Raw genomic sequence first — 26,704 nt, forward strand, 5'->3', positions numbered from 1 at the left:
AAGATACCTGAGATGATAAACTTGAAAATTTTTTTTCAAGAATTAAAGTTTAAGACATTTCTACCTGTGGTCCATCTCCTGTTGCTTTTTGATGAGAACATCATGGCAGGGATGTGTACTGTAGTGTTCTTGCTTTCCTCACGGCACTGGGGAAACAGAGGTAGGAGCCAGAGTTCCAATACCTTTTTCAAAGCTATATTCCAAATGATTACATTTCTATTAGGTCCTGCCTCTTAAGGATTCAACCACCTCTGGAGTCTAAGCCAGTGCAGAGGAGTGTTTTTTTGGGAGAAGAGGGTTCAGTGTGGTGGGAGGGCATTTATACTTCAAACTATAACAGTCAGTGAGTCCTGCTAATGGTTATATCAGACATCTGTGATCAAGACTTTCATCTTGTTGGGGATAGAGGGATGGCTCAAGGGTAAAGAGTGCTTGCTGCTCTCAAGGAGGAACCAGACCCATTTTGAGATACTCACATGTAGCTGTAATTCAGGGACCTGATTGATGTCTCTTTCTGGCCTCCTTGGGCATCTGTACATACATGACATAAACACACATTCACAGATGCATACACATGCACATAGTTAAAAATAAATAGCAGGAAAAAAAGATTTACATTTGGGAAAGGAGCTACTTAAGAACAACATTCGAAAATGTCTGTCTTGGTGTTTCTTTCATGTGCTTCATATAAGTTTACTACCCTTTGTTTAGAGTTAATTGCATGGTTGCCCCATCATTCTTTTTGAGAATCTTCTTAAATACCACTTTCAGAGGCTTCCCCAGACCACATTACATAAAACAGCAAGTGTGCCCATTTATGGGACTGCACCCAGAAATCCACTTTCCCAAATTTATCTTCACTACTTTCCTTCACAATACTTCATACACCATATCCAATATACTTCTTGTTTTAAATGTTTAAATTAGAACACAGCATCCTGACAGCCAGTGTCCTAGTTAATTTTACTTAAACTGTACACAACGTAGAGTCACCTGAGAAGGCTGTCTCACTGAGGGATTGCCTGTATCAGAGTGGCCTTTATTTGATGCAAAGGACCCAGCCCACTGTGGAGAGTACCATTCATTTCCTGGGTAGGTAGGTGATCCTGGTCTGTATAAGTAGGCTAGCTAAGCTTGTGCCAGTGAGACAGCAACCAATTAGAGTTCCTCCATGGGTTCTGCTTCAAGTTCTTGCTTGAGTTTTTGTACTGACTTTCCTCAATGATGGAGTATGATTTGGAATTGTAAGCCAAATAAATCCTTTCCCACCCAAGCTGCTTTTGATTAGAGTGTTTTATGACAGCAGCTGAAAGAAAGCTATAATAACAAGGTATTGTTTATTTATAATTATATTTCCAGACCACAGAACAATTAGGTTAATGTAAATAAATATTTATGGATAAATCTACTTGCTAGACTAAAATAGGGTACCCAAATGTTAGAGTAGCTATAACACAAAAGCCACAAATTTGTTATGATGCTATTTATAGATTTTTTAATAAATTCTTTTAAATTATGTATGGGTAATTTGTCTAATAGTAATTATGTGTACCAAATGTGAGCATGGTTCCCTGAAGATGCTTGAAGAAGGCACCAGATCCCTTTGAAGTAAAGATACAGATGGTTGTGCACTCTCAAGTCGGTGCTAGGAATCAAACTTTGGTCCTCTGGAAGAGTAGCGAGTACTCTTCACTTCTAACACATCCTTCTGCACCGCCCCCTCCCCATGAAGTAGTTTTGGTTTAACATGGGGAGGCAATTACTTATGTGATTTTATTTAATTTTTCAAAGAAGCTGAAAGTCAAATGAAGCCAAAACTATTACCAGCTTAATTTCCTGTCATACACAGGTTGTAAATTTAGTGAGATAATTTGGGTACTGAAGAAAATGTTTTCTACTAATATATATACATACATATATAAATATATATGTAGAAATATACTAATATATTAGAATATATATAGTACTAATATACTAATATAATATATACTAATTATATATATATATATATATATATATATTCAAGCGAAAAAAATATTCAGGTTCATTTTGACTTTCAGTTCTTTCCATGTGGTCCACTTATAGCAGTTTGCAAGTGAAGTTTACGAATATTTGTGAAGTGGGTCACTGGCTGGAGGGTTTGTGGGCCCTAATGACCTAATTACTATTACCCCAGTTTGCTTCCTGTTCTTCCCAGGAAACGCTCAGAAAATCTGTAGTTAGGAAGTGAGGATGCTTGCAACCATCCAACAAGTGACTCCGAAAACCTGACACCATTTTAGTTTTCATTTCGGTTTACCAAACCTTTCTACCAAGCAGTCATTGCCCAGAGTACCTCTTGTGTACCTGATACTCATTTAAAATTGTTTTTCTTTGTACTTAGTTAAAAGGAATGCATATTGGAACCACTGTCTGAGGAACAAAGGCTTCTCCTCTGAAAGCCTTCAGTGCTCAGGAACTTTTGTTGCACACTCAGCCAGACCATATTTTCCTATTGTAGATAACCAGTTTCCTAACACACTATTAGACTAGGCTATTGTGACACCTAAAAGGAAAAAAAAATACAAGTTGTCTGAGCAACCCACAAAATACTGACAGCCTTCTGTTTCTTCTAACATGAATACCTGCAACTGTTTCAGAACCAGAAACAGCTTTACATCCTCCTAAGGGTTTTATTGGAATTCTGTCTCAAGAGCTGGCAGTGTTCCTGGGCAGCATCCAATCCACAGGAAAGTCTTCGTTTCTTCCCACCCTCTCCTCAAGTATTCAAACTGAAGCTCAGGTCACATCGTAGCTTCCTTCTGGTATTCTTTGATGGAAATGCCCATACCTCCCACTGTGTATACTTTCCTGCACTACATAAATAATAAATCCAGCTTGTGCCAGTCTCAGTGTGTTACTGTGGACTCTGGTAAAGGGCTTTGATAATGCCATCTGCAGTCCCTCAGTGGTTTCTCCATTCTTCCCTCATTAAATGCCTCTTCTTGTCTCAGTCCTGGATATCTAGCAGGCTTGTGCCAAGTAGGAAGAGGTGAACTCAGGCAAGAAATGGCTTTAATGTAAATATTTGTCTTTGGTTTGTGATGTTAATGAGGACAAAGAAGAAATAGCTACTAAAAGAGTAGAAATTTAAAAATCTGTGGTAGCATGAAAATTTCTATCTGATAGTCTCACTAAAGTCAGGGGTCAAATAGTTGAAAACTTAGATCATGACATACAGACAGTGGCAAAAAACATACCAAAGGCACTGAGAAATGGGTAGGAGTCTTCTTATACTAACTGGCCCAATTTAAGAGTAAAACTTGTTAGAGTTAGTAAATGAACAGAATTGAACATCTTAATGTCTATTTGCATCTTCATGAAGTGTTTTATACACTACAGCCTTGGGAAGGAATAGAAGCTAACAATCTAACACAAATGCCCTTTTGGAGATTCCTACATTCCAAAACTATTGCAAACTTGCTAGACAGGAAACTCAATCACAAAAGATGGCAAGAACAGCAGGCTTTGTTTTTGTTGTTGTTTTGTTGGTTTGGTTTGGTTTGGTTTGGTTGGTTGGTTTTTGTAGAATATCCATAGAAGTAAGAGAAGATGAAGTGTGCTTGAGCCTTGGCAGATGGAGTGGCTACAACTGTAGTCATGGAGGGTTGGGACTGCTTAGCCTGGCATATCAGATGAAACCCAGTACTTGCTGGCCTTGTCTGCTGCTCAGTGTGTGTGGTTCAGCCACATCTTACTGAATGGGAAGCCTCTGAAGGATGTTTTATTTGAGTTTATTATAAAGTTTTCCAAATAATACATGCACAAGGTAAAAAAATTAAATAGTACAGCGGAACATGAAATAAAAACATGGTTCCCACCCCACCCTCCTTCTATAGTCTCATTTCTTAGATGCTTTTAATATCTATTTTTGGATCTTCTGGTGGCTAACTTCCTACCTTTAAATAACATGTTTGAACAATAATCTCTTGACTTATTAACATTAGACGATCTTTAATCTTTCACCATTACAAAAGATAAGGATTTAACATACACCACCTCCACCTTTCACCTGCCTACCCTTCTCCAAATGCTTGCTAGATATTCTTTTGAGGGTCTAATTTATAGCATTAACCAGCACACTAACCATACAACTGTGTTCTATTATCCGAACACAGCATCTTTTCATCCACACTTTGAATATTTAAGTAGCCCCATTTTTTCCTTTTACTTCCCTTCTCTCAACTAACTCAGCTGTAGTTTTGTGCATCAACTGATCAATATCCCTTTCCATCTCTGTTATAAGTGTAACATTAAGACTTTCAGACTTTGATGATAGGCTGATCAAAACATTGAAGATCTATAAGTGGCATCTATACATTAGTTGGGCTATTAAAATACTTTTACCAAGCCAAGTGGAAGAAACTTATTTTCTCTACACTCCCAATGCCATGATACCCATATCAAGGGAAAGGAAACATACCTACTGCCAGTGCCCAATCAGTCTCTTCTCATACTTCACAAGACTTTGAAATCCTATCCCACTCTATTTTCCTTCATGGTTCAGCCCAAATTTCTTGACATTCTGTTTAATTTTTGTGACTAAAGATTGCATGCTTTTCATATCTCCAAATGTCCCATTTCCTCAGTGCTACTCTGGCACATTCTTCATAGAGCCCAGGGGAAGTGCTCTCTTCTGATATCTACCACTCTAGACAGAGACACCTGGGTGAGGGCCACTGTCTCCAGATCTTCTTTCCTATTCTCTTTTGGACTTTCTTCCACATATATATGGAAAGAAAGTTTTCTTTTAAATAGAAAACGTCCTTAATAAGGGTACAAAGGAGGGAGGGAGAGTTTCTAAAGACTCCCCTGCTAAAAATGTTTTTCTTTTTACATTACTCTTGACAGTCTGTACTATATGGAGTTCTGGGAACAAGAGTTTTCAAAAGTCAACCATTGGTTCCTTGACTTTTAGCATTCAGCACTGCTAGAATTCTCAGGTTTGGTTCAGCTTTTTTCCCTTCCCTGGTCACTTTCAACATGTTCCTTCTAGTCCTACTGTTTCCACTTTTTTAAGGACCGTGCCTAGATGTGGTTGGTACTGGGTACTGTCCCTCTGGTATTCCTCAAGTCTTTCTTATTCTTTCACTGTCTAGGCTTTCAGTTCTGTCTTCTGGAAACTCCTAAGAGTTACACAGTGATTGTCTGTTTCCCTTCCCTTCTTTTCAATTGTGTGTTATTTCATTTTGATGTATGTCTGGAAAGATTCATTCTATCTTGTTTTCCAGTCTATCTGATGAAAATTTATGGCCATCTAGTTTTGCTTTTAAAATGTTCAGGATTTTCTCTTAGTATATTTGTAATGCACCTCAAGTCTCTCTGGAGAAATGGTCAGAATCTTACAGATTTTTTCTTATAAATTATGCTTCCATTAGTTTATAATTCCTCAAGCTTTTTATGTCTAAGTGGTTATTTTCTTTATGCTTCTTCCTTGGGCCCTTCGATGTATGAAAAGTTCTATCAGGAAATCCACACTGAGAATCTTTGTTAACTATCAGCTCGTTAAATGAGTCCTGTTTCTCCAGCAAATCTCTGCTATACCTAGAAGCTGTGGGCATGTGAGTAAAGGTGTCAACACTGAGAAGAAAATTATCTGACAGGCTAGTGGGGCACTTATTTCCATGGAAAGAATATCCTTTGGAGCACTAATTCTTTACCTCTCCTCAGGTGGTTTATTTGATTTCTTTATTCAAACAACAGTAACAATAACAATTTCACTAGTTTCAGTGGTAGGTTTTCTGTTTTCTATGTACAAGGGTCGGGGCTGAGTAGAATGGGGGTCAATTTACAACTGGTATAATTATTTAGTAGCTAGAGTTTTCTAGTGCTCAAGTCTCTTTGGGGTTCCAGTGTTCGGATCAGTATATTCTGTCTGAAATGGACCGCCATGTTTCCCGTTCATTATTTCTCTTCATTTACTTTCTCTCTTCCTGAAATTTGTTGAGATCTTCTCCAACCAAATGCTTTTAGTTTCCTTTGCTGAGAGGTCTCAGTTTTCTTTTGTATTCCTGGACTTCAGTTTCAGTGGGGCCTGGGAAAGGAGGGAAGGCAAACTTACATGTTTAGTCCATCATCTCAAATCTGGAGTACCACTGGAAACATTTGACAGGGAAAGAGTATAGGTAACGTTATTGTAAAGATCTCAGGCTTGACTGCTGAAAGTAGATGAAAGGGGCAAGAGTGGGAATGGAGAAGAGTTACTCTAAACGATTAAAGATCTTCATATGCTCCAGTATAGGGGAATGCCAGGGCCAGGAAGCAGGAGTGGGAGGGCTGGGGAGCAGGGCAAGGGGGGGTTTATAGGGGGCTTTGGGGATAGCATTTGAAATGTAAATGAAGAGAATATCTAATAAAAAATAAAGAGAGAAAAAAAGATTAAAGATCTTATTGTCTTTCTGAGAAAATGAAGCATCTAGGACCTTGGGAAGTCAGGGACTTCAATAATAAGCTACATTATTTAAAATCTAATAAACCAAAAATTGCTTTTATGGTACCCAAGGGAGAATGACAATCTAAATGATCAGAACCTAGAAGAGTCGCCTGATGCTAATGGCTCACTCTTTTGTATTGGAAGCACTTTAGGAGCCTGATTTAAATTCTTCCTGTCTACTGATGTTTGGGAGAAACAGAGAGACTTTTTGTCCTGCTAAGGTTAGATAGAGGCTAAGTATAAAGAGCCCAGACTCTGGCAAGCAGGAGTATAAATGTTCTGTGTTGTTGATTTGTTTTTTTTATTTGGTTATTTGAAGCACCATAATTATTAATACCCATTCTGCAATCATAATGCATGGCTTCATAATCATAGACCTATCATTATTAGCAGTAGAGTCATACATAATTTACTTAATCTCCATAAAATTCAGCTCTTTTATCCTAAAATAAGACTAATAATAATTTCTACTTCATAAGACTATTGGGACAATTAAATAGCATAGCCTATATATAGGGACCAATATAATGCCTGTCACATACACATATTATCAATACGTGATAACTGATAATAATTATTTTAAAGGTATTTAAAATCCCTATATGATAGATATATATAAAATAAATCTAGGATTAAGAATTTGTACATTAAACACACACACACACATACACAAACACACACACACAAATGTCTGCATTCACCCACTTACAAGCTATGTAAATAGAACAGATTATACTAAAATAAATTAAAAAAAGAAATCAGAAAACTGGTTGTGTACAACACCCATCTTAGATATAACATTAATTAAAAATCATAAAAGAAACTTGAAATGAAATGGGGAAAACCAAGAGATCTTTGAATGTGTAGTAATTAAATAAAAGTTGTGTTAGCTATGTGGAACTTCTTGTCCCAAACTGAAGTTTTCTATATATATATATATATAGAAATATATATGTCAATAAACCCCCACAGCAATTATGTCTTAGATCTCTCACTATGGGAATATAAATACCATTTAAAAGCTGGGTGTCTATTGTTTTCTAAACAATGTCTACTGATGGTTAAACACTATCTTAGGATTGTTCTAGTTTTTGTGAAAATTGAAAATGTAAACGAGGAAAATACCTAATTAAAAAATAAATTATAAAAAAAAAAAGAAAATCTCTTCTCTGGATTTTATCAAAGTGGGGAATTTAAGCTGAAAGAACTAGATAAAGAGGCCAAATGTAAGTAGCTGTAAAAGAGAAAAGGAAAAGGCCTACATTGTGAACTCAGGTGTGGCTGTGCACACCTGTAACACAGCACTTAATGGCAAGAATGAAAGAGCATTGCTTTTGAAATAAAAAAACCCTACCTATCACAGAGAGGCACTGTCTCAAGCAGCCAGCAAAATACTCCAATGTAAGTTTAGAATCCTTCCTTTAGATTCATAAAACAAGTACCAGAATTACTTTAGAGGGTGAAAAGTATAGTACAGGATAGGGTAAGGCAGATAGCAGTTCTTTCTTTTAAGTTGATTTAGTGTGTTTGTGCATGGATCACAGACCACTTGTGGAGGTCAGAGGACAACATGCAAGAGTTAGGTCTCTTTTTCCACTTTTCGAGTTCTGAGGATTGAACTCAGGTTTGAGGTCTTGTTAGCAAGTGTCTTTACACACTGAGCCCTCTCTCTAACACTCCATAATAGTTACGTACTATGTATGTCAATAAAACAAAACAAAAACAAAACAAAAACAAAACCAAAAACAAATGATTGTGAATTTGCTTGGTCTGAAGAAATGATAGATATTAGAGGAGACAGATATGCTTTGCCTAATTCAAGTATTAAAAATATATATCCATATTGAATGGTATCTTGCTAATAGATGTGGGCTTTATATTTATCAGTTGAAAATATTAAAAGTTTATGACTATCTGTTTATAGCATCTAAAATAAAAGTTTAGCTCTAGAATGTTGTTGGATTAAATACCAAAAATGACAAATGATGTTTTTTCAATACCCACTAACCTCTGTAATCACTTTTAGAGGCATTGTACAACTCCAAAAACCCATATGAAATAGATCCCAATGTATAGAATGAGGCCATAGTGTCATGGAGAAGGCAAGGTTCTTGCTGGTAACATATAAATGGTCAATTAAAGACCTAGAATTTGGGCAGAAGGAGTCTAAGAGAAAGGCTGATGTGAACTACTGAGCTGTGGGAGTTAATAATCCAGCATGAAGTGGAAGAACCCTTCAGTTGGCATACACCATAAAGTCCACAAGCTTCTTTAAAGCCATCAGCCAGACTCTCCATGTCCACCACAAGAAGCAGAGACTTTTATATCTATCCCGAAGCCAAGGAAGCCAAGGGAAGGATTGCCCTCTATGGCTCATCAAGAAGGCTGGATAGAAACAAATTCCCAAGCTCCCAGCACTAGGCCAATACAGGCTCAGCAGGGTACCTGACAACTGAGAAGCAGAGGGGTCCGGCTCATAAGCACAAACCTTGTTCCTAAGAAATTCTGGCTTCATTATGTGCTGTGTTTTTAACCTACTTCCTAGAGACAGAAGTCGGTAATAAGACACAGGAGCAATGAATTAAAAGGAGAAAGCCAGAACTTTAGAAGACAGAGGTAGAGGAATAAACCCCCACCTCTGCCTACCTCCCCAAGCCTCTCTACCTGCCACCTCGATGGGCACTCCTTACATCTGTGTGAGGAGGTACAATTTCATTATATTTTCTTTCCATTCGGGCAGATAGGCTAAGCTTGTAGCCACTTCCTTCTGGATAGGCCAGCCCCAGGCCTCAAAGAATGGAGCCAGATTCCTCTGCACTTGCTGGGAGAACATCTTGACCCATAGATTCATTTTGTCGACATTGTCTGAGGGCGGCGAGCTTGATGTTGTCTGGTTTCTGTACTCGGTGAAGAGACGAATAAATGGCTCCCAACCAAAGGCCTCTTGGAGCTAGAAAGGGAAAGTTGGAAGTAGGTGAGACATCCAATCTACAAAAGGAAGGTCAAATACACAAGCGAACTTAATGAGTTCAGCCTGCTAAACTTCAGCTTTGCATCCATCACCGAGCATTTTGTGTGCTGGCTTCATGCCCTACTCTCATTTAGTAATCGTAAGAAAAATGTTGAGGCTAGGGCAGTGCTTGCAGAACCCTCAGTGAGGGGTGGGTAGGGAAGCAGCTCCAGTGGTCAGTGTTTCCCACCACGGTCATCATTCACCCGATCATGAGATCATGAATGGAGTAATGAGATTTACACACAGGGATTTAAAACCTGCTCGGGTGGACCAATCCTCATTACTTTGCCCAGTTGTACAGTTAAATTCTAATAGCTTGGAAATTCCCCCAATCCTCAGTCACCCTCACACTAATTCACAAGGCCACTAAAAACGGCCTTTGGAAAAGAAAGGGAATCAAGTAGAAGTCTCTAGACAGCCTAGTTAATTAGAACAAAATATGAGCTCTAGAACAACAACAAAAAAGAGTGTTAGAAGATGCCACTGGAAAGAGTCACATGGCTTCTTTAACAGTAACTTTCATGAGACTATTGGAAAGAGCCCAGGCTAGCCAGGGTCACAGGCTTTGCCGTTAAGGGGCCACATGGAAGTTACCAGAACAAACATGTCTTCATTTCCCAGATGAGCAAAGTAACTCACATCAGGAGAAAGTAGCAATGGACAGAGAAGGATTTGAACAGGTGGAAGAATCAGAATAAATCATGCCTGGCTTGAATCTAACCATGATGTCACTCCCCACAGTGATGTAGGGACTGATCCCAGGCACTGCGGCTGAAAATGAGGGCTCTGAATGACAGTTCCAAGGCAAGGTGAATCTCCAAACCCAAGGCAGAGACCAATTCTGGGTTGCCTACATATGGTGGAATCTGTGGCAAAGCAAAGCCATAGCAAGGAGAGTACACACACATCTATGGAAAAATTGGATCATAGCCCATTATAGAATATGTGATGACTGTTGTCTGATAGCTACTCAGTAGGAAAGGTTGGCTTCAGTCATGGGTATGCCTGGCTTTAAAGCTACGGAGAAAGAAGTGTATTTGTAGTACTCTTTCTGCCTCAACCAGGTTTAAGATTTTTTTTCTTTAGTGCTATGCTCTTGTGCCTCTCGATGGGAGTACAGCTGACATTATTAAGTCAGTTCAGGGTTGTGCACTTCATAGTGTCATACAGAATACTGTACCAAGAAGCATCATTACATGCTGTTATCCCCAGATTCTCTAGTTCTCAAGTAGCTGGATGTGGGAGGCAGATGCAGCGGTGGACTCTGGGGCCACTAACTTATCATCTCATCATGGGGCCTGGGTAGTCACATTTGTCCCATCTCCCTCCAGTCTTTCCCAGTACCTGTAGGTACGTTTCCAAAGCAGTCCAGGCGTTCCAGTGTTTCACACTGGGTCCCTTGCTCAAGTAGATTCGAACTCTCTTCTCCCGAACTGGAGGCCATAGCGCAATATTGGCACGGCTTCGAGGTATGCCCAAGACCGTTTCATGCACATAAACACACCACAGGTTGCACGTGGCTTCCGTAGTGTGTGGGGGGAACTCCCACTCCTGCCTCTGCTGATTGCGGCCCAGCTCATGCACAGGGCCCCAGAGCCCCTTGGTCCGGATGAGTTTCTCATTGATGAGCTCCTGCACTGACTCCAGATGGCACATGATGGGGTACCCTGCGTGCATCCAGCCTGGGGACACAGAAGAAAGAGAGCAGGTCAGCATCCTCCTCCCAGCTTGAGGAAGGATCAGAGAAATCGGAGGGGTCAGGTACATATCATGAGAACAATTGAATCGAGTGACTGGGACTTGGGAACTTGCAGATCATAGATCCCCAGCATACACATGATGGGTAAGTAACTTGGCATTTTTTTTTTTTTTTGGTGTGGAAATCCTAACAGTGGGAATGGGGGCTGTTCCTGACTCCTTTGTCCACTTGTAGGACCCTTTTGCCCCCACAAGTTTGCCTAGTCCAGCCTTGATGTGATGGCATGTGCCTGCTATGTAGCTCATTATGCTGTGTTCGGTTGATATTCCTGGGAGGCCTGCTCTTGTTTGAGGGGAGGTGGAGTGGGGTGGAACTGGGGGATAGAGAAGGAAGGGAAGAGAGATAGGGGATAGGGGGTAGAGGCAGGGGTGGGAGAAGCTGGTCAGGATGTAATATATGAGAGAGGATAAAAAAATAATTTAAAAACAAACAAAAGAACCCTTCCACCTCATCACTAAATATAACCCTAACCCAAACTTATGGGACGCAATGAAAGCATTTCTAAGAGGAAAACTCATAGCTCTGAGTGCCTCCAAAAAGAAACTAGAAAAAGCACACATTAGCAGCTTGACAACACACCTAAAAGCACTAGAACAAAAGGAAGCAAATTCACCCAAGAGGAGTAGACGGCAGGAAATAATCAAACTCAGGGGCGAAATCAATCAAGTGGAAACAAGAAGAACTATTTAAAGAATCAACCAATCAAGGAGCTGGCTCTTTGAGAAAATCAACAAGATAGATAAACCCTTAGCCAGACTCACTAGAGGGCACAGGGAAAGCATNCTAATTAACAAAATCAGAAATGAAAAAGGAGACATAACAACAGATCCTGAAGACATCCAAAACACCATCAGATCCTTCTACCAAAGGCTATACTCAACAAAACTGGAGAACCTGGATGAAATGGAGAAGTTCCTAGACAGATACCAGGTACCAAAGTTGAATCAAGATCAGGTTAATTATCTAAACAGCCCTATATCCCCCAAAGAAATAGAAGCAGTCATTAATAGTCTCCCAACTAAAAAAAGCCCAGGACCAGATGGGTTTAGTGCAGAGTTCTATCAGACCTTCAAAGAAGATCTAATCCCAGTTCTTCACAAACTATTCCACAAAATAGAAACAGAAGGTANTCTACCCAACTCATTCTATGAAGCCACAATTACTCTGATACCTAAACCACAAAAAGACCCAACAAAGATAGAAAATTTCAGACCAATATCCCTTATGAATATTGATGCAAAAATCCTCAATAAAGTTCTTGCTAACCGAATCCAAGAACACATCAAAANAATCATCCATCCTGACCAAGTAGGTTTCATCCCAGGGATGCAGGGATGGTTCAATATACGGAAATCCATCAACGTAATCCAGTATATAAACAAACTCAAAGACAAAAACCACAGGATCTAGGGAAATTTTGATGGTGCTTCTGTGTTGTACCCATAACCTTTGTTTTGGCTTCTTGGTTCCTTTTCAAATAGCTTTGTTCAGAGTCTTCCAGGACTCTCAACCAGGTCAAGGCCCTCTACTATATTTTCCTAATTCTTAAAATTCCTTGAGCGGCACCACAGGTCACATCTCTTGATGTCTTTGACACTTCTTCAAATGCTGACATAAGCTACTATTTATTTCATATGCGATTCCTCCCTTTTCCATTTAAACAGCAAGGAATATATCTACATGTCTTGTTAGCAAAACAGCCTTCTAGCTACACGGCTGTGGAGAGAGGGTACTTGGGGGCAGACACACAGAGCTTCCGGAGCACCCACCTACTGAGATCTGAACATCAGCCACTATCCTCTGTGGCAGATGCAAAGGGAAGGTCTCGCCTCCCAGCTTAGCCACAGCCTGCATCATCTCATCCCAGAGGCGGAGCAGTGGCTCAGGATTCTCCAGGGTTCGAAGATTTGCAGTGGGCACAGTCAGGATGATGTTATTAGTGGCCAATTCTCCCCATGGACCTGGATATTCCAGGAGACGCCTCTTCCATTCTTCCTTGGATGTCTCCCCTATAAAGAGAGGCAATTGAAATATTGCCTTGAAATACCTTTCTCCAGATCCCTTATGATAAAACATATATACAACTTTCACTCCAGATGAGAACCACAAGATAAGAAACCACCACATCTCTTTTGGAAGTCCCCGTGGGTATGATTTATTTATTTTTCTTGGCACCAAAGCAGAACTTAAAGACACCAATCACCTCCCTCCACTCGTCTACCCCCACCTCCTGTACTGAGTAGCCCCAGAAACCTCTTCATTTTTAGCTTCTCCCACCTCTCAGTGTGAACCTTATAGTGTTTACTTACCTAGCTTGTAGAATGGAGCACGAACAGCCCCCTTCACTGTAAGGGGCACAGAACCCAGTTTGCTATTCTGAGGCACAATGATATAGAGGAGACCACCCCAGAGGCAGGTGATTGATTTCGTGGGTTTGTCCAAGCAACACCGGTTAATCACAAGGGGGCCTCGGAACAGCTTGCTAGCCCTGGTCAGATCATCAGTATGACAGCCAATTTGTATCTGGAGCAGAGAAATAACCCTCAGTCATATGGAGTATGTGGGTAGCACAAGAGAGCATAGGAAGTAGACACAGAAGGGCCATTAGGTTATGACCCCATGTACCACTGACGATGCCATGTATAATAGTACTGAAATTGTAGCATTTCTGGAGTTCATATGAACTAAGTTATGTGATAGAAAGTAAAGTACTATTCACCAGCTGAATATCTATAAACTGTCAGGGAACCTTCCATGTGAGGCCTTTCTTAATCTTTATTGTATGATGTAAATTAAAAGAACAAATTTTAAGAGTAGAGATTGCTATTCTGAGGCAAAATGGTATAGAGTCCTGGGTTCTACAATGTACCATTTTGATATATTTTGTTATATATCAAAACAGGTTTTTTTCATCATTAAGAAGGAAAAGGGGTTTAAAACTGACCTAAACCGCCAGCAGCATTTTACACAGACCACCTACAATGCCAATTGGGATAGCAAGACTGTTTGAATTTTGCATTATTTGGTGAGGGGGGGGTGGCCTTACCTTCAGATCAGCAGAGGCAGCACCCTCAGGCAAGGAGACATCTATGACTTGCCTTCCAGGTATGTAGAGTCCAGTGCTCATCCAGCAATATCGAGTGCCTGCCAAAACACAGGAAGGGCAGGCTTCATCCCTGCTCTGTATAGTGCTGCACGGACCCTTCATGACTTCAGCTGCTCCTTTCCCTACCATGTTGCTGTGACCCTTTCAAATACTGACCAATACCCAAACCCTATCTATCATCTTGAAGAGGAAGGCAATGAAGGGTAGTGATGACCCTCTACAGGTCTGCAACACTGCAGCACTCTCATGCCTCTGCTTTGCAGATGCCCATAAAACCAAGCTCCCATCCTTCTGCTGTACCTGGATTGGTGCAATTGACATTCACGGTGATGGGAGATGCTGAGGGGCGCAGGTAGCGGCTGCTGTACACGTCTTCAATTTCTGGGATCAGCAGTGAGAGGTCACTTCCAGAGTGGGCCAGACCTGTGGCCAGGGAAAGCATGGCTCCCCTACAACAGTCATTGATGACCGGGTTCTCTCTGGTTGCCACTGGAAGCCGATAGCGGCTCAGCAGCTTCCGCAGGAGTCTGTGCACAGACATGTAAGCAGGGATCTCTTCTGCAGGAATCTGCAGGAAAGTTGCCCCATCTGGGCCTAGCTTGGCTAGCCAGCCCTTCTCCACATTCCCTCTCTTCCTGCCCATTATCACCTGGAACTCTGCTAGGGTAGAGCGGAAGTGATAGGTCCTTGTTCCTATTTTAGGGGTACGGAAAGGTCCTGGATTGAGACTCTGGCTTGTGATGCTGATACCAAAAGCATTGAGGAGCAGGTTTCCTGGGAATCGAGCCAGAGGGGACACTCCTGGGTTCTTAAAAGCCCACCACCAAGCTTGAGTTCCAACAAACAGCCCACCACCCTCGGCTACAAACTCCTGTAGTTCCTTAACCCCCACATCGCTTGTGGGTTCAAAGCAATAGACACTTGCGTCACTGGTCAGGTGGGGCTCAATGCTGGTGTCTATACCCCCTACTGCGAGCAGACCACTTAGTGTTCTCAGCTCTGTCTGCACCACAATCTTGCCTTTGCGGCCACCATCCAGCCAGCGGACAGCATTGAGCAAAAAGGGGCCGAGTTTACCCACAGTGAATAATACCTTATGACCAGTTACAACTACCCGACCCCGGCCATAGCGAGCAGCAGCTATCACACAGCCATGGTAGGTATCTAGCCCCAAAGGAAAAGCCAAAGACCCATGCACTAGTAGCTGGGATGGGAAGCAGTCCGAGTTGGTGATGTCCAGGTCTATTATGCCACGCAGAAGCTCATCTCTGTCATCTGAGAGGTCGTCATCACAACTGCAAAAGACACACATTCCTGATTAGAAGGACTACTCTCCTTTTAGTTCCTTGAACACTGCCTGCTATACAAGGGTATTTTACTATTGCTTTAACTAAATCTGTTTTCAGTTATTGTAGAAAATTTAGGAGAACAGAGTGGGTGAAAAATTCTGGGAAGGAGACACAAGATCTCAATTAATTCTGTTATGCTCATTTTCAAATCACCATTTCTTCAAAGGAAATTCTATGGAAAATCTTGCTGTGTTTCTCTGACACTAAACTTTAGACACCACCTTCTAGACATAGGCTCATGTTTATTCCAACCATGTATTTCAGAATGCAAAGAATTCGGTGAGGAATTATGTTCTGATTCTTACTGATACATTTCACCCCATTAATGTGATAAAGGAAAAGTCTATGGAAAACAGAGTTCATGGTGTCAGCAAAGAGTCAGTATCTTAGAAGATGGGGTTGGGGTCAGTCATTAGCCTTAACTCTCATGAGACCCGTGGTCCCTTAGTGGGAGGAGTACCACTGCCTACATATATAACTTCACCTGGCTGTTGCTTGCCCAACAGGAGTGCTGGAGTGCTGTGGAGTTTTGCTCAGCACTGGTGTATTTCCTATGCATAATATACCTCCTTCCCTGTTGAGGACCTTAAGCCAAAGGGAGAGTGATTCCTTGATGCCTAGGATAACCTCCACACACTTGGAATTCCAGAATTGAATCTGTTACTTGTGTTAGGGATCACGCCATGGCAGTCATGTGTCAGGAGAATGGAGTTTTAGTGCCAGTGCTGTTCAGAGTTCTGACTAAGTGATGAGAAACTGGGGCGTTGCAGCAGACTGGCTTTCTCCTTCCTTGAGGCAACAACCATGAAAATCATTTTTCTGGCTCTGATTTTACTTCCCTTTCATACTCTCCTGTGATGAGATAGAACATGAAGATAAACTTGCAGTATAGCAGAGCATAATCAGGGAAGTGGGAGAGGTGGCTATTTATACTGAACACTACGTAGATGGAATCAGATGAACCAGAAGCCTCCAGGAACAGAAGAGTGTGGGATGCATGTGAGTAAGAGAAGGTGAAGGAACAAAAGAACCAGAATGATTTTTTTTTTTTTTTTTTTTTTGTGAGCCAGTAAAGATCAGCCCAGAATTCTCATGCACCTTACAATGGACAAGAATCACTACATATCACAGCGTATAGATGCTCAACAGGCCTACAAAAAGGTGCTTGCCACTATTACTCACCATGGAAATAGAAATAAAATTCACAGCGAGGTATGGGCGCCCATCTACTAGAATGAGTATTATCAAAAGATACCAAGTCTGATGAAGACATGAAGAACAGGAAATTCTTGCATACAGTTGGAAGGAATTTAAACTAGTAGTACCTATATAGAAAATGGGTTGAAAAGTCCTTGAAAGCCTAAAATAGAGCTACCACATGACCCAGGTAACTCTCCATTGGGTGTGTATCCAAAGCAAATAAGATCAGTGCCTTCCAAACTCTCTCATGTTCCTTGAAGCATTTACACAATAGCCAAGATAAAGAAGATAATCTCAGCGTACATGCTGGTGAGAGGATAGCTTATTATGTGAAGTTTTGGTGAGGACACTATTTAATTTTCCTTGGGTTTTACTTAGGAAGGAGAGGGCTGAAATACTACCAATCTTTCCATTTTGCAGGCCTGCCTTCCCAAGCAATCTTTGCCTAATGCAGGATTGCAAGTGATTTTTTTTTTTCTGTGCTGTAATTTAGAAGTTTTTCAACTTTTCTTTTGTACTTGGGACTTGGGTCTGGACCTGTTTTTTGAGTATTTTGTGTGAAACAGGTTGAGGATCAAAGTTCATGTTTCCCATAAATGTATTTAGTTGATCCTGAGCCGCCGTATGTTGAAAACAATGCTTTTCCTCACTGAGCAAATCTCTCTAGACAATGTGGTCTGTTTCAGTGTCGAATTTGTCTACCCTTGTGGCAGTATCACAATGTTTCCATCTCATTGTTCATTTCACATCTTTTTTTACACAGGCGTTGGATTATCCATTCACCAGATGGGTGCATATAGTGCAGGGAGAGGTTTTCTGAGAGCAGGTGAGATGGCTCAGTAGATGAAGGTATTTTCTGTACAATCCTAGAGACATGAGTCAAATTCCTAAAATCCATGTAGAGGACAAAGGACAGAACTGATTCTGTTTTCTTCTGACCTCCACACGTGTGCTTGCACATGCCCTTCCATCCTACACATCTCTCTCATATACACAATAATAATAATAAATTTACAAAAGATAGTTTGTAAGAGACCACATTAATGATCCTTTTGTTAGGCTATATTATATACAATTGTTAGATTTTTATTAGTATCCATTGTTATACTAATAATGTCCTTAATTCATAAATTAAACCTTAGTATATTTAGGTATGTATAGAAAAGTCCATTTTCTAATTTTTAATATCCGTGCCTTTTTTTTTTTTTTTTGTCTTATACCATTGGTGGAGTGCTTTCAATACAATCCCTTAGAGAAAGTAGGACCACAAGTGTTACTGTTGCCATGTTCTCATTTCTAAGATAAAAGCAGTCACCATTTTATCCCTATATAATGTTTCTATAGTTGGATATATACAAAGGCACACACCTGTAATCATACAACTTGGGGACCAGGGTGTGTGGAGGCAGCAGGATTTATGGAGTTCAAGGTCAGATTTGGCTGCACTGTACTTCATCAAGACCAGCTTGTACTATTTGAGACCCTTCCTCAAAAAAACCAATGAAACAAAATAAAATTAACAAGACAAAGTGAGGAGGTTTCTAGTTGCATGCCTCTCCTCAGATGGAAGACATTCCTTTTTATATGGAGTATGTTGATATGTTATCATGATTGATTATGGAATCTTGTTAAGCGTTTTGTGTGCATCTATCGAATTGCATGATGTTCTCACTTTTAATGCTGTCATGCTAAATTAACTTGGCTTCTGATAGCTAAACCAGTAGTTCATACCCAGAATAACTGAATTTTGCTATTATATATATACATATCTATATCTATATCTATCTATATCTATCTATCTATCTATCTATCTATCTATCTATCTATCTATCTATCTATCTATGTGTGTGTATGTATGCAAAACTATTGTACTTACTAATATTTAATCAAGAACATTGCATCCTGTATTGTTCTATAGGTTTCTTTTCCTTAAAAGGCCTTTTTTCACCTTATTTATTTATTTGTGTGCCTGTGCTTGTGCGTGCATGCGTGTGTGTGTGTGTGTGTGTGTGTGTGTGTGTGCGCACATGCATATGCAAATGCCAGAGGTTGGTATCATGTTAGGTACTTTCCTCAATCAATCACTTTCTGCCTTATTTTCTGCCTTATGTCTTTTTGTGTATCCAGGCTCATCAACTGAGCTGGACCACTTGGCCAGCAAGCCCAGGCTATCCTCCTGTTCTTCTTACTCAGTGTTCAGATAATAGGTATGTTACCCTGGATGACTCCTCTCCCCCCCACCATGGAATTTAGGGAATCCAACTCAGGTCTTCATCATGCTTGCATCACAGCCATTTTACCTACTTAAACCATCTCACCAGCCCTTTCTTTAATTTCAGTACAACAGAAATGCTGGGGAAGCAATAACTTTTGGGATACTTTCCTCCTATTTTCTGGAAGAGTATCTGTGTAGGGTTCTCATTATTTGCTTCTTAAAAGTTTCATAAAATTCATCAGTAAGTCTATTGGGGACTGGGGTGCTGTTTGATATATATATATATATATATATATATATATATATATATACATACACATATACACATATATATGTATATACATATATACACACACATACACTCACATGCACACACACACACACACACACACACACACTCTAGAGAGAGTGTATGTGTGTGTTCAAAACAATAGGGAAGTTGTATAATACAGAGAGTTTCTCCATATCTTTGACATAACTACTGAAAAAGTGTTAAACAGCTGAGTTATACTTGGCAGAACTAAGACCTTAGCACAGGTTAAGTACTAGCTACTAAAGTACTTAGCTAGACATGTGGCAAGTGCCTATCAGCCCACTTAGAATGTTGAGGTAGAGAGTTCACTAGTCTAAGGCTAGCCTGGACTTTATGCTGAGCTCTGTTAATGAATAAAAATGTCTAAATTTTTGTTATTGTCATCATTATTACTATAACAGTTATTATTATTATTATTGAGACAAAGGCTAACTATGCAGTTTTGACTGGCCAATAACTTATTATATAGGTCAGGCTGGTCTGGAACTCATTATGTAGAGATTTGCCTACATCTGCCTTCTGAGTGATGGGATTAAAAGCATGAGCCACCATGCTTGAAAAACTCTCCATAAAATTCACTTGCTTTTCTGTTGAATGATTTCTAGAATTTAAACCAGTAAACCACCTTTCATATAATATTGGGGGGTTTTATTACAATTCAATTCATTTTATTATATTGTCTTTTTTCTTATGTTTAGTTTTATATTTGTATTTATGAAGAAGGCTGTCCAATTCATTTAAGTTAATGAATTCGGTGGCGTAAGTTGTATCAACTATCTTATTACTCTTTAATGTCTATAAACTCACATTAATGACCCTCCTTCCATTCTTGAAATTCTTAATTGTCTCTTGTTGTCATGACCAGATTATCCAGTGGCTTATCACTTTATTGAATTTTTTTTCCATTAAGCAACTATTGGTTTTCCTGATTTACTCTATTCTACATATTGTCGACACATAACTAGCAACAACCTCTAAGGATTTGCAGATCCCTATTACACATACTTATCTACACCTGCCCTGACATTTCCCAAGCCACTTTTGGAGATAAGCTAATGCTTATCTTCAACTTTTAAAATTGTGAAGTCTCTTTAGTAATCTGAAAGTCAAAAGATTTTTCAGTTGCCAATATCATTTCACTAATATTCAGGCTGGAAAAGGCACACATAACATAAGAGCTGGCTAATTCAGGTTTCACTGTGGTATTTAAGCAAAAGGATTTATTTAGAGCACTTGGGTATTCAGAACATGTTCATCCATTTCCATTTCCGCAAATGCCTGATGACCTTGGGAAAACTCAAGGATCTTGCTAACCAGAAGATCCAGAGCCTGAAAGGGATTGGTGCCATACAGAGGAACCCAGAGGTTCTACTCCAGCACTCCTCCTCTGGACAGAAGGAGGTAGAAGGACATTCTAGGGACACACTGTAGAGTTACTGGCCTTAGATCCTGGTTTCCAGAGTCTTCTGCACTATAATGTACAGCATCTTGCTACACAGTTACTCGGTTTTTAAAAATGGCTTCTAGATATTGTCATTAGAGATATTTCTGTGCACTTTATGTTCAGATTTTTTTTTGTAACTCATCTTAATAGGTAAATCTGAAATTTATCTTAAGACATAATATCTGACACAGAATATATTCAATAAACTCTGGAATAACTAATGGATAAATGAACAAAAAGAGATTGAACTCCTTGTAGAAGCCCCAAACCTGAGTTAAAAATCAAACAAGATTCCTTCTTACCAAAAATATAGGGTACACAGGTTGCTGGGTTAATTTGTCATGCATACTTATTAATTCAGCTTATTCATCATCTATCTAAAGGTCTCACTGTATCTTCCTCACCCAATCTGACTCCTTTGGTTTTACCAGTCAGAAATAACAGTGTTATTTCTTCCAAGAAAGCTAAGCATTGTTATATATAATAGGAAGTACCTAGTGCACCTATTCTGCTCCTGAGAAGAACATAGCTTCAAACACTCTCATTGTCAGTCTACCTATACAGCTAAGGAATACTCATTGAATGCTTATAATTGTTTCATATACAACACTGTGTGTGGAAAAAAAAAACAGATTTGGTAAAAGTCTCCACTGATCTCCAGTGAATCTTGCCCTGGTACCCATGGTCTGTTTCCCCCATTCTCAGAAGATCCTTTGACTGCAGGGGCAACCATCTTCTTCTAATGACCAGCATTAGTGTATAGAATTGTAATGTCTCTTTTCTAGCTCAACTTCCGAATGCACAGCTTCCTGTTTCTATTCTAACTTCAAGTAAAGATTTCAAAATGCTTCTCACAGCTCTCCTGACTTTGGCCCAGAGGGCTTTTCTATGTTTTTCTTTCCCTAAGAGTTTCCTTTACATGGCAAAGAAACTTCCTGTGAACCTTCCTACACAAAGCAGGCCAATTCTTGGGGTCAACAGTACTCTTAAGCTAAGTTCTGAGGAATATCATAGTCAAAATTCTTCTCCGTCTCAAAGAGCTAAACAGATCTTAGGAGGTAGTGTCACTCCTGAGCCTCAGAGTATTAAAACATCTAATTGACTGTGGCAAACACGTGACTGAATTTCGAATTCTTTTCTGTTAGCTTGGAAGCAACCTGAAGACAGAATCATGTCAGGTTTTATTATGAGGCCAACTTTCCACTCTGCTAAGATACTCACCGAACTAAGATGGGTATCTTAGGCATCTTCTTGGAGACTTTAAAGAAACTTGTGTCTGCTTTGTTGTCAGTGAAGTACACACCAGCCACACTGGTCACCAGATTCCCAGGAAATGCGAACAGAACTCTATCATCATCACCCTGGGTCTCCCAATCCCAGGCTTCACCTCCTATGAGCAAGCCCCCTCCACGTTTCACAAACTGGACTAGCTTATCTGTCATGGTTTCATTGTAGGCATCAATGCAGTAAACCCCCAGGGAGTCATTGACTTCTGGCTCAATCTTTGACTCTATTCCACAGCTCTCGAGGATTTTCACCAATGGTGCTAAAGATGAGTGCACACCAATGGCTGAGTTAGGGGAGGAACGAAGCCACCCAACAGCATTGACAAGAAAGACAAAGAGCTGGCTTTCCAGCAAGAAGTCCTCATGAGATGCTACCACCATGCGACCTCTGCCATAGGAAGAGGCAGCAACGAGGACCTGGCCCACGTCATTCACCATTATAGGAAATGAAGCCTCTCCAATAAGAAGCAGTTCACATGGAACAGAATCCTCGGGGATATCCCAACTCGTTACTCCATTCATAAGGGCCTCAAAGGCAGCAGAGGGAGTTGCCATGGTTCTGTTCGTTTCTGCAGAGGAAAAAAAAAAAGACTCCATTTAGCAAAGAATGGTTAAACAATAAAAAACTGACCAAGGTATTTATTCCATCAGGTATGGCAATGGCATCACTGTGTGATAAGACTCGGTATCCACCCCCTTTAGTCCATTGCCATCATTAGAGAGTCTAGAATTCCATACCACCACAGAAGAAAGCAACACAGAAAGGAGAAATAATGATAGAATTGTGTCTCCCATAGGCAAAGTTTGAATTCCTAACCTGCTATCTATAAACAGGACAGTTTGGATATAGTGTTTCTGAAGGGAGATGTTACAGAGTTAACAGGACATCATGCTGAATTTGGAAACTGAGAGATTGAAACATAGGTTAGAATGCCATCAGAAGATGAAGACCAGGAATGCGGTGATGTGTCTGCAGACTGAGGAACACCAGGGATTGCTGGCGAAACTCAGAAGCTGTAATAGAGATGTGGAAAAACTCTACCTCTGAAATTCTAGAAGAAATCAGCACTGCTCAAGTCTGAGTACTAAAATTCCAACCCTCTAGAACAGCTGTTCTCAACATTCCTGATGCTACAATCTTTCAATTCAGTGCTACTTCATTGCTACCTCATAACTGCAATTTTGCTATTGTTATGAATCATAATATAAATATCTGTCATGAAGGATATATGATATGTGACCCCCGAGAAAAAGTTGATATATTCCCAAAGGGGTTATAACCCACAGGTTGAGAATCTAGAACTTGGAGGGAAAAAATGGCATCATCATTTTGAACCACTGTAATTGTGATCATTTGCTATGGATGCCTTGAGAATGTTACAGTGGTGTAGACTGCTCTCCTCCCACACCACTCTCATCCACCTTGGCTTCATCTCTAGTCATATTAACCTCAGTTTGGAGCATTAGAATCTCAGGCTGAATATTCAGGGATCCCTTGCTTAGGTCAGTCACAAACTGAATAAGAGGAACGTGAAAGCTCTCCGTGGCTGAAAACCATATCCCAGACAACAAGAAGCAGAAAGCAGCAAGCTAATGAAGTTATGGCAGATTCTTCCAGGCACCTGAGACACAGCTGAGGAAGCTGTACCTGTGTGCATCAGCTCTTAAATGTCCTCTGATTCTTCCCTGGGAGTATCCCCTCCATGCTGTTCTCCAGTCTTCCAGCAGGGTTCAGTCATATGCACATACCATACATTTGCACATATATGTGTTTGGTTAAGAGTAAATCCTTTACTTTATATTTGCGAGTAATATGGAATACTCACAAAGTAGACAAAGTAGTCTAACCTGTTGCCGGTTATGACAACCACCAGGTTGCGTGTTTACTGGCTGTGGTTTCATAGTTTTCCTATTTTGCAGCTAATATTAATACTAATGCTAAGACCAATTTTAATGGCTGTGGCATTTATTTTTACATATCTCTCTGGACTCCTGAAAGTCCTTGGCCTGTGGGCTACAACTTCCACAGCCATAGATGGAAAGAACTTTGTTCCATGTAGTTAATAAACTCAAGTCCCTGTTGAAACAGAGCAGCGACTGCCTTTAGCATGTCATTAACTTACAGAAGCCTTAAAATTACAGGTGTGTATGGTGGCACACTTCTGAAACCTCAGCACGTTGCCTCAGATAGAGGCAAACTGGGAAGAAATAAAATCCTATTATGTTAACCACCTTAAGTGTTGTCATGTAATGTGGCTGCCTCTGAGACCTGATACAGTGGCCGGTCTGTCAAGAATTCAAGGCCAGTTTTGGCTACATGAGATGCTGCCTCAGAAAAAAAAAAAAAAGAAAAATCTTCCCTCAAGGGGAGAAGAAGCTTTTCTAAGTAAAATTACACAAACTAGATGCTTTCAGCTGTTAAAAACCAGAGCTAACTTTTTTACCCACCTCAGAGAATAGCTAGAGAATACAACCAACCACCCAATAGCTAGTTAGTGAGAAACTTATCTCATCCTCACCCTTTGTGATGTCCACAAATAACCAGGATAGCACACTGTGCACAGCCACAGTAATGTCCACGCTTCCTCGTCATCTCATTTCCATCACAAGTCCTGTCAATGTCCTCACTGACCAGCACACTTCGAGGAACCCAGTTTGGTTCTTTAGTAATTCGTGTCTAGACTGAAGGAATCTGGTGTCCAACTCTCTCCAGCTTTATTATTCTGAAAGAACTCTAATAATATTTTGTCCTTAAAGAGAAATCCACAGAGCTTCACCTGTATCCACTGGAGAAAACCTGACTCCTTTCTCCCAGTCTGACCTTCCCCATGGCAGGATGTCAGCTACAGCAAGTTTACAGCTGATTTCCATCTCCTTCCATCTTCCCTGAAACTACTACTCAGGGCAGACTCTGCTTCTATTTCCAACTCCTTTTCTGTCTTTCTCTCACATCCCCACCACTACTTTTCTGTCTATGGAAACAACTGTTCTAGGTTAAGATGTACATAGAGGAGAAAATTTGAGACATTTTCTATGAAAAATTAATCAGTGCCATGAGTCAAGCAATAGGAAATATAATTAATATCATCAAAGGATGAACTAAGAAAAAGAGGAGACAGAGGAGAGATGATGGGGAAGATGAAGGAGAACATGAAGATAATTAATTGACCCACCCATACTTTTTTGTAATAAGATAGGCAGAATTAAAGATATATGTTTACGGATGCTGAACATCCTACAAAACTACAAACGGACACTGGTAAGTGAAACACAAGAGTGGACATAGATCAAAGACAAGGGAATTTCCTAGGATCATAGCTATGTATGAGAGTTCAGGATCTGAAATTCAATCACGCACTTTTCCCCCATAATCTCCCTAGATACTCCATTGTACACCAAATGACATCTTGTTGCACATCTCCTGACACTAATACACATTCCCTCAAGAGCTGCCCATCAGACTCCTGTATATTGGTCAATGCTTTCCATGTTGTGGATAATCATGAAGTCAGATTATTCATATTCATACATCTGCCTCATTGGTTGTTTTCTTAGCTAGTCTGTGTGTGCATGAGATAAACCTATTTGGTGTCTTAGAATGATCTAGATAATACTTTCAGTGAGAATTTCAAGCCCCTGTGTAAGTTCTGAATATATTTTCTGTGGTTAAGGCAATGATGACAGTGTAGCAACTGTAGTAATGACAGTCATAGCAACACACTTCTTATCAAGTTTCCCATATTGTAACACATTATTATTTATTAAATTCTGACAAACTTATAGGGTATATATCATCAAAATCCCCACTGTATAATTTTCTGGAGGAGAAAAACCCAGATCTTTTCAGTGGTCAGGGAATTTGTCCCTTGCTTAATATCTCATAGATAGATAAGTGGTGACTCTAGGATGGCAATACAGGAAATGCAGAACTGAAGAGGAGTCTTTTTAAAAATGTTTATTTATTTTACATGCATGTATATGTGTGCTAGCCAGTTTTATGTCAGCTTGACACAAGCTAGTCTCATCCGAATGGAGGGAACCTCAATTGAGAAAATGCCTCCATAAGATGCAGCTGTCAGGGCATTTTCTTAATTAATCATTAATAGGGGAAGGCCCAGCTGTTGTGGGTGGTGCCATCTCCAGCATAGTTGTCTTGGTTCTATAAGAAAACAAGATGAGCAAGCCAGTAAACAGCACCTTTCCATGGCCTCTGCATCAGCTTCTGCCTTTAAGTTCCAGCCCTGCTTGAGTCCCCGTCATGGTTTCCTTCAGTGATGGTCTATGAGGTGAAAGTATAAGCCAAATAAACCCTTTCCTCCCCAACTTGCTTTCGGTCATGATGCTTCATCATAGCAATAGTAACCGTAACTATGGCAACATGTATCTGATTAGTATGTATGTTGACCACGGGCCTGCAGGAACTAACAGAGGTTGAAGGAGTTACTCTCTCCAGAACTGGAGTTAGAGGTGGCTGTGAGTCACTGTGTGTGTGCTGGGAACCAAACCAAAATACTCTTAACCACTGAGCCATCACTCTACCCAAGAGT

At 40.2% G+C, this 26,704-nt stretch overlaps 1 protein-coding gene across 6 annotated transcripts in view; it reads right to left on the minus strand.

The window, feature by feature from the left end:
• Nucleotides 1-3,619: 3,619 nt before the first annotated feature.
• Nucleotides 3,620-26,704, minus strand: part of Tcaf1 (TRPM8 channel associated factor 1) — a 44,805-nt gene continuing 21,720 nt past the window's right edge. For 3 of the 6 annotated variants that reach the window (XM_029478649.1, XM_021164912.2, XM_021164913.2), the window contains 8 exons: nucleotides 22,093-22,726; nucleotides 14,651-15,645; nucleotides 14,291-14,388; nucleotides 13,554-13,767; nucleotides 13,014-13,253; nucleotides 10,830-11,167; nucleotides 9,137-9,422; nucleotides 5,692-6,073 (listed from right to left, as the gene is read on the minus strand). In XM_029478649.1, coding sequence (XP_029334509.1) covers nucleotides 9,159-9,422; nucleotides 10,830-11,167; nucleotides 13,014-13,253; nucleotides 13,554-13,767; nucleotides 14,291-14,388; nucleotides 14,651-15,645; nucleotides 22,093-22,712 — 2,769 coding nt within the window. In that variant the 5' untranslated portion in view covers nucleotides 22,713-22,726 and the 3' untranslated portion in view covers nucleotides 5,692-6,073; nucleotides 9,137-9,158. Of the gene's footprint in view, nucleotides 6,074-9,136; nucleotides 9,423-10,829; nucleotides 11,168-13,013; nucleotides 13,254-13,553; nucleotides 13,768-14,290; nucleotides 14,389-14,650; nucleotides 15,646-22,092; nucleotides 22,727-26,704 lie in introns of all 6 variants that reach the window. The other 3 variants (XM_029478648.1, XM_029478647.1, XM_021164910.2) reach the window with 2 other exon arrangements.

This window comes from Mus caroli, chromosome 6, assembly GCF_900094665.2.
Source record: "Mus caroli chromosome 6, CAROLI_EIJ_v1.1, whole genome shotgun sequence".
Taxonomy (NCBI): Eukaryota; Metazoa; Chordata; class Mammalia; order Rodentia; family Muridae; genus Mus; species Mus caroli.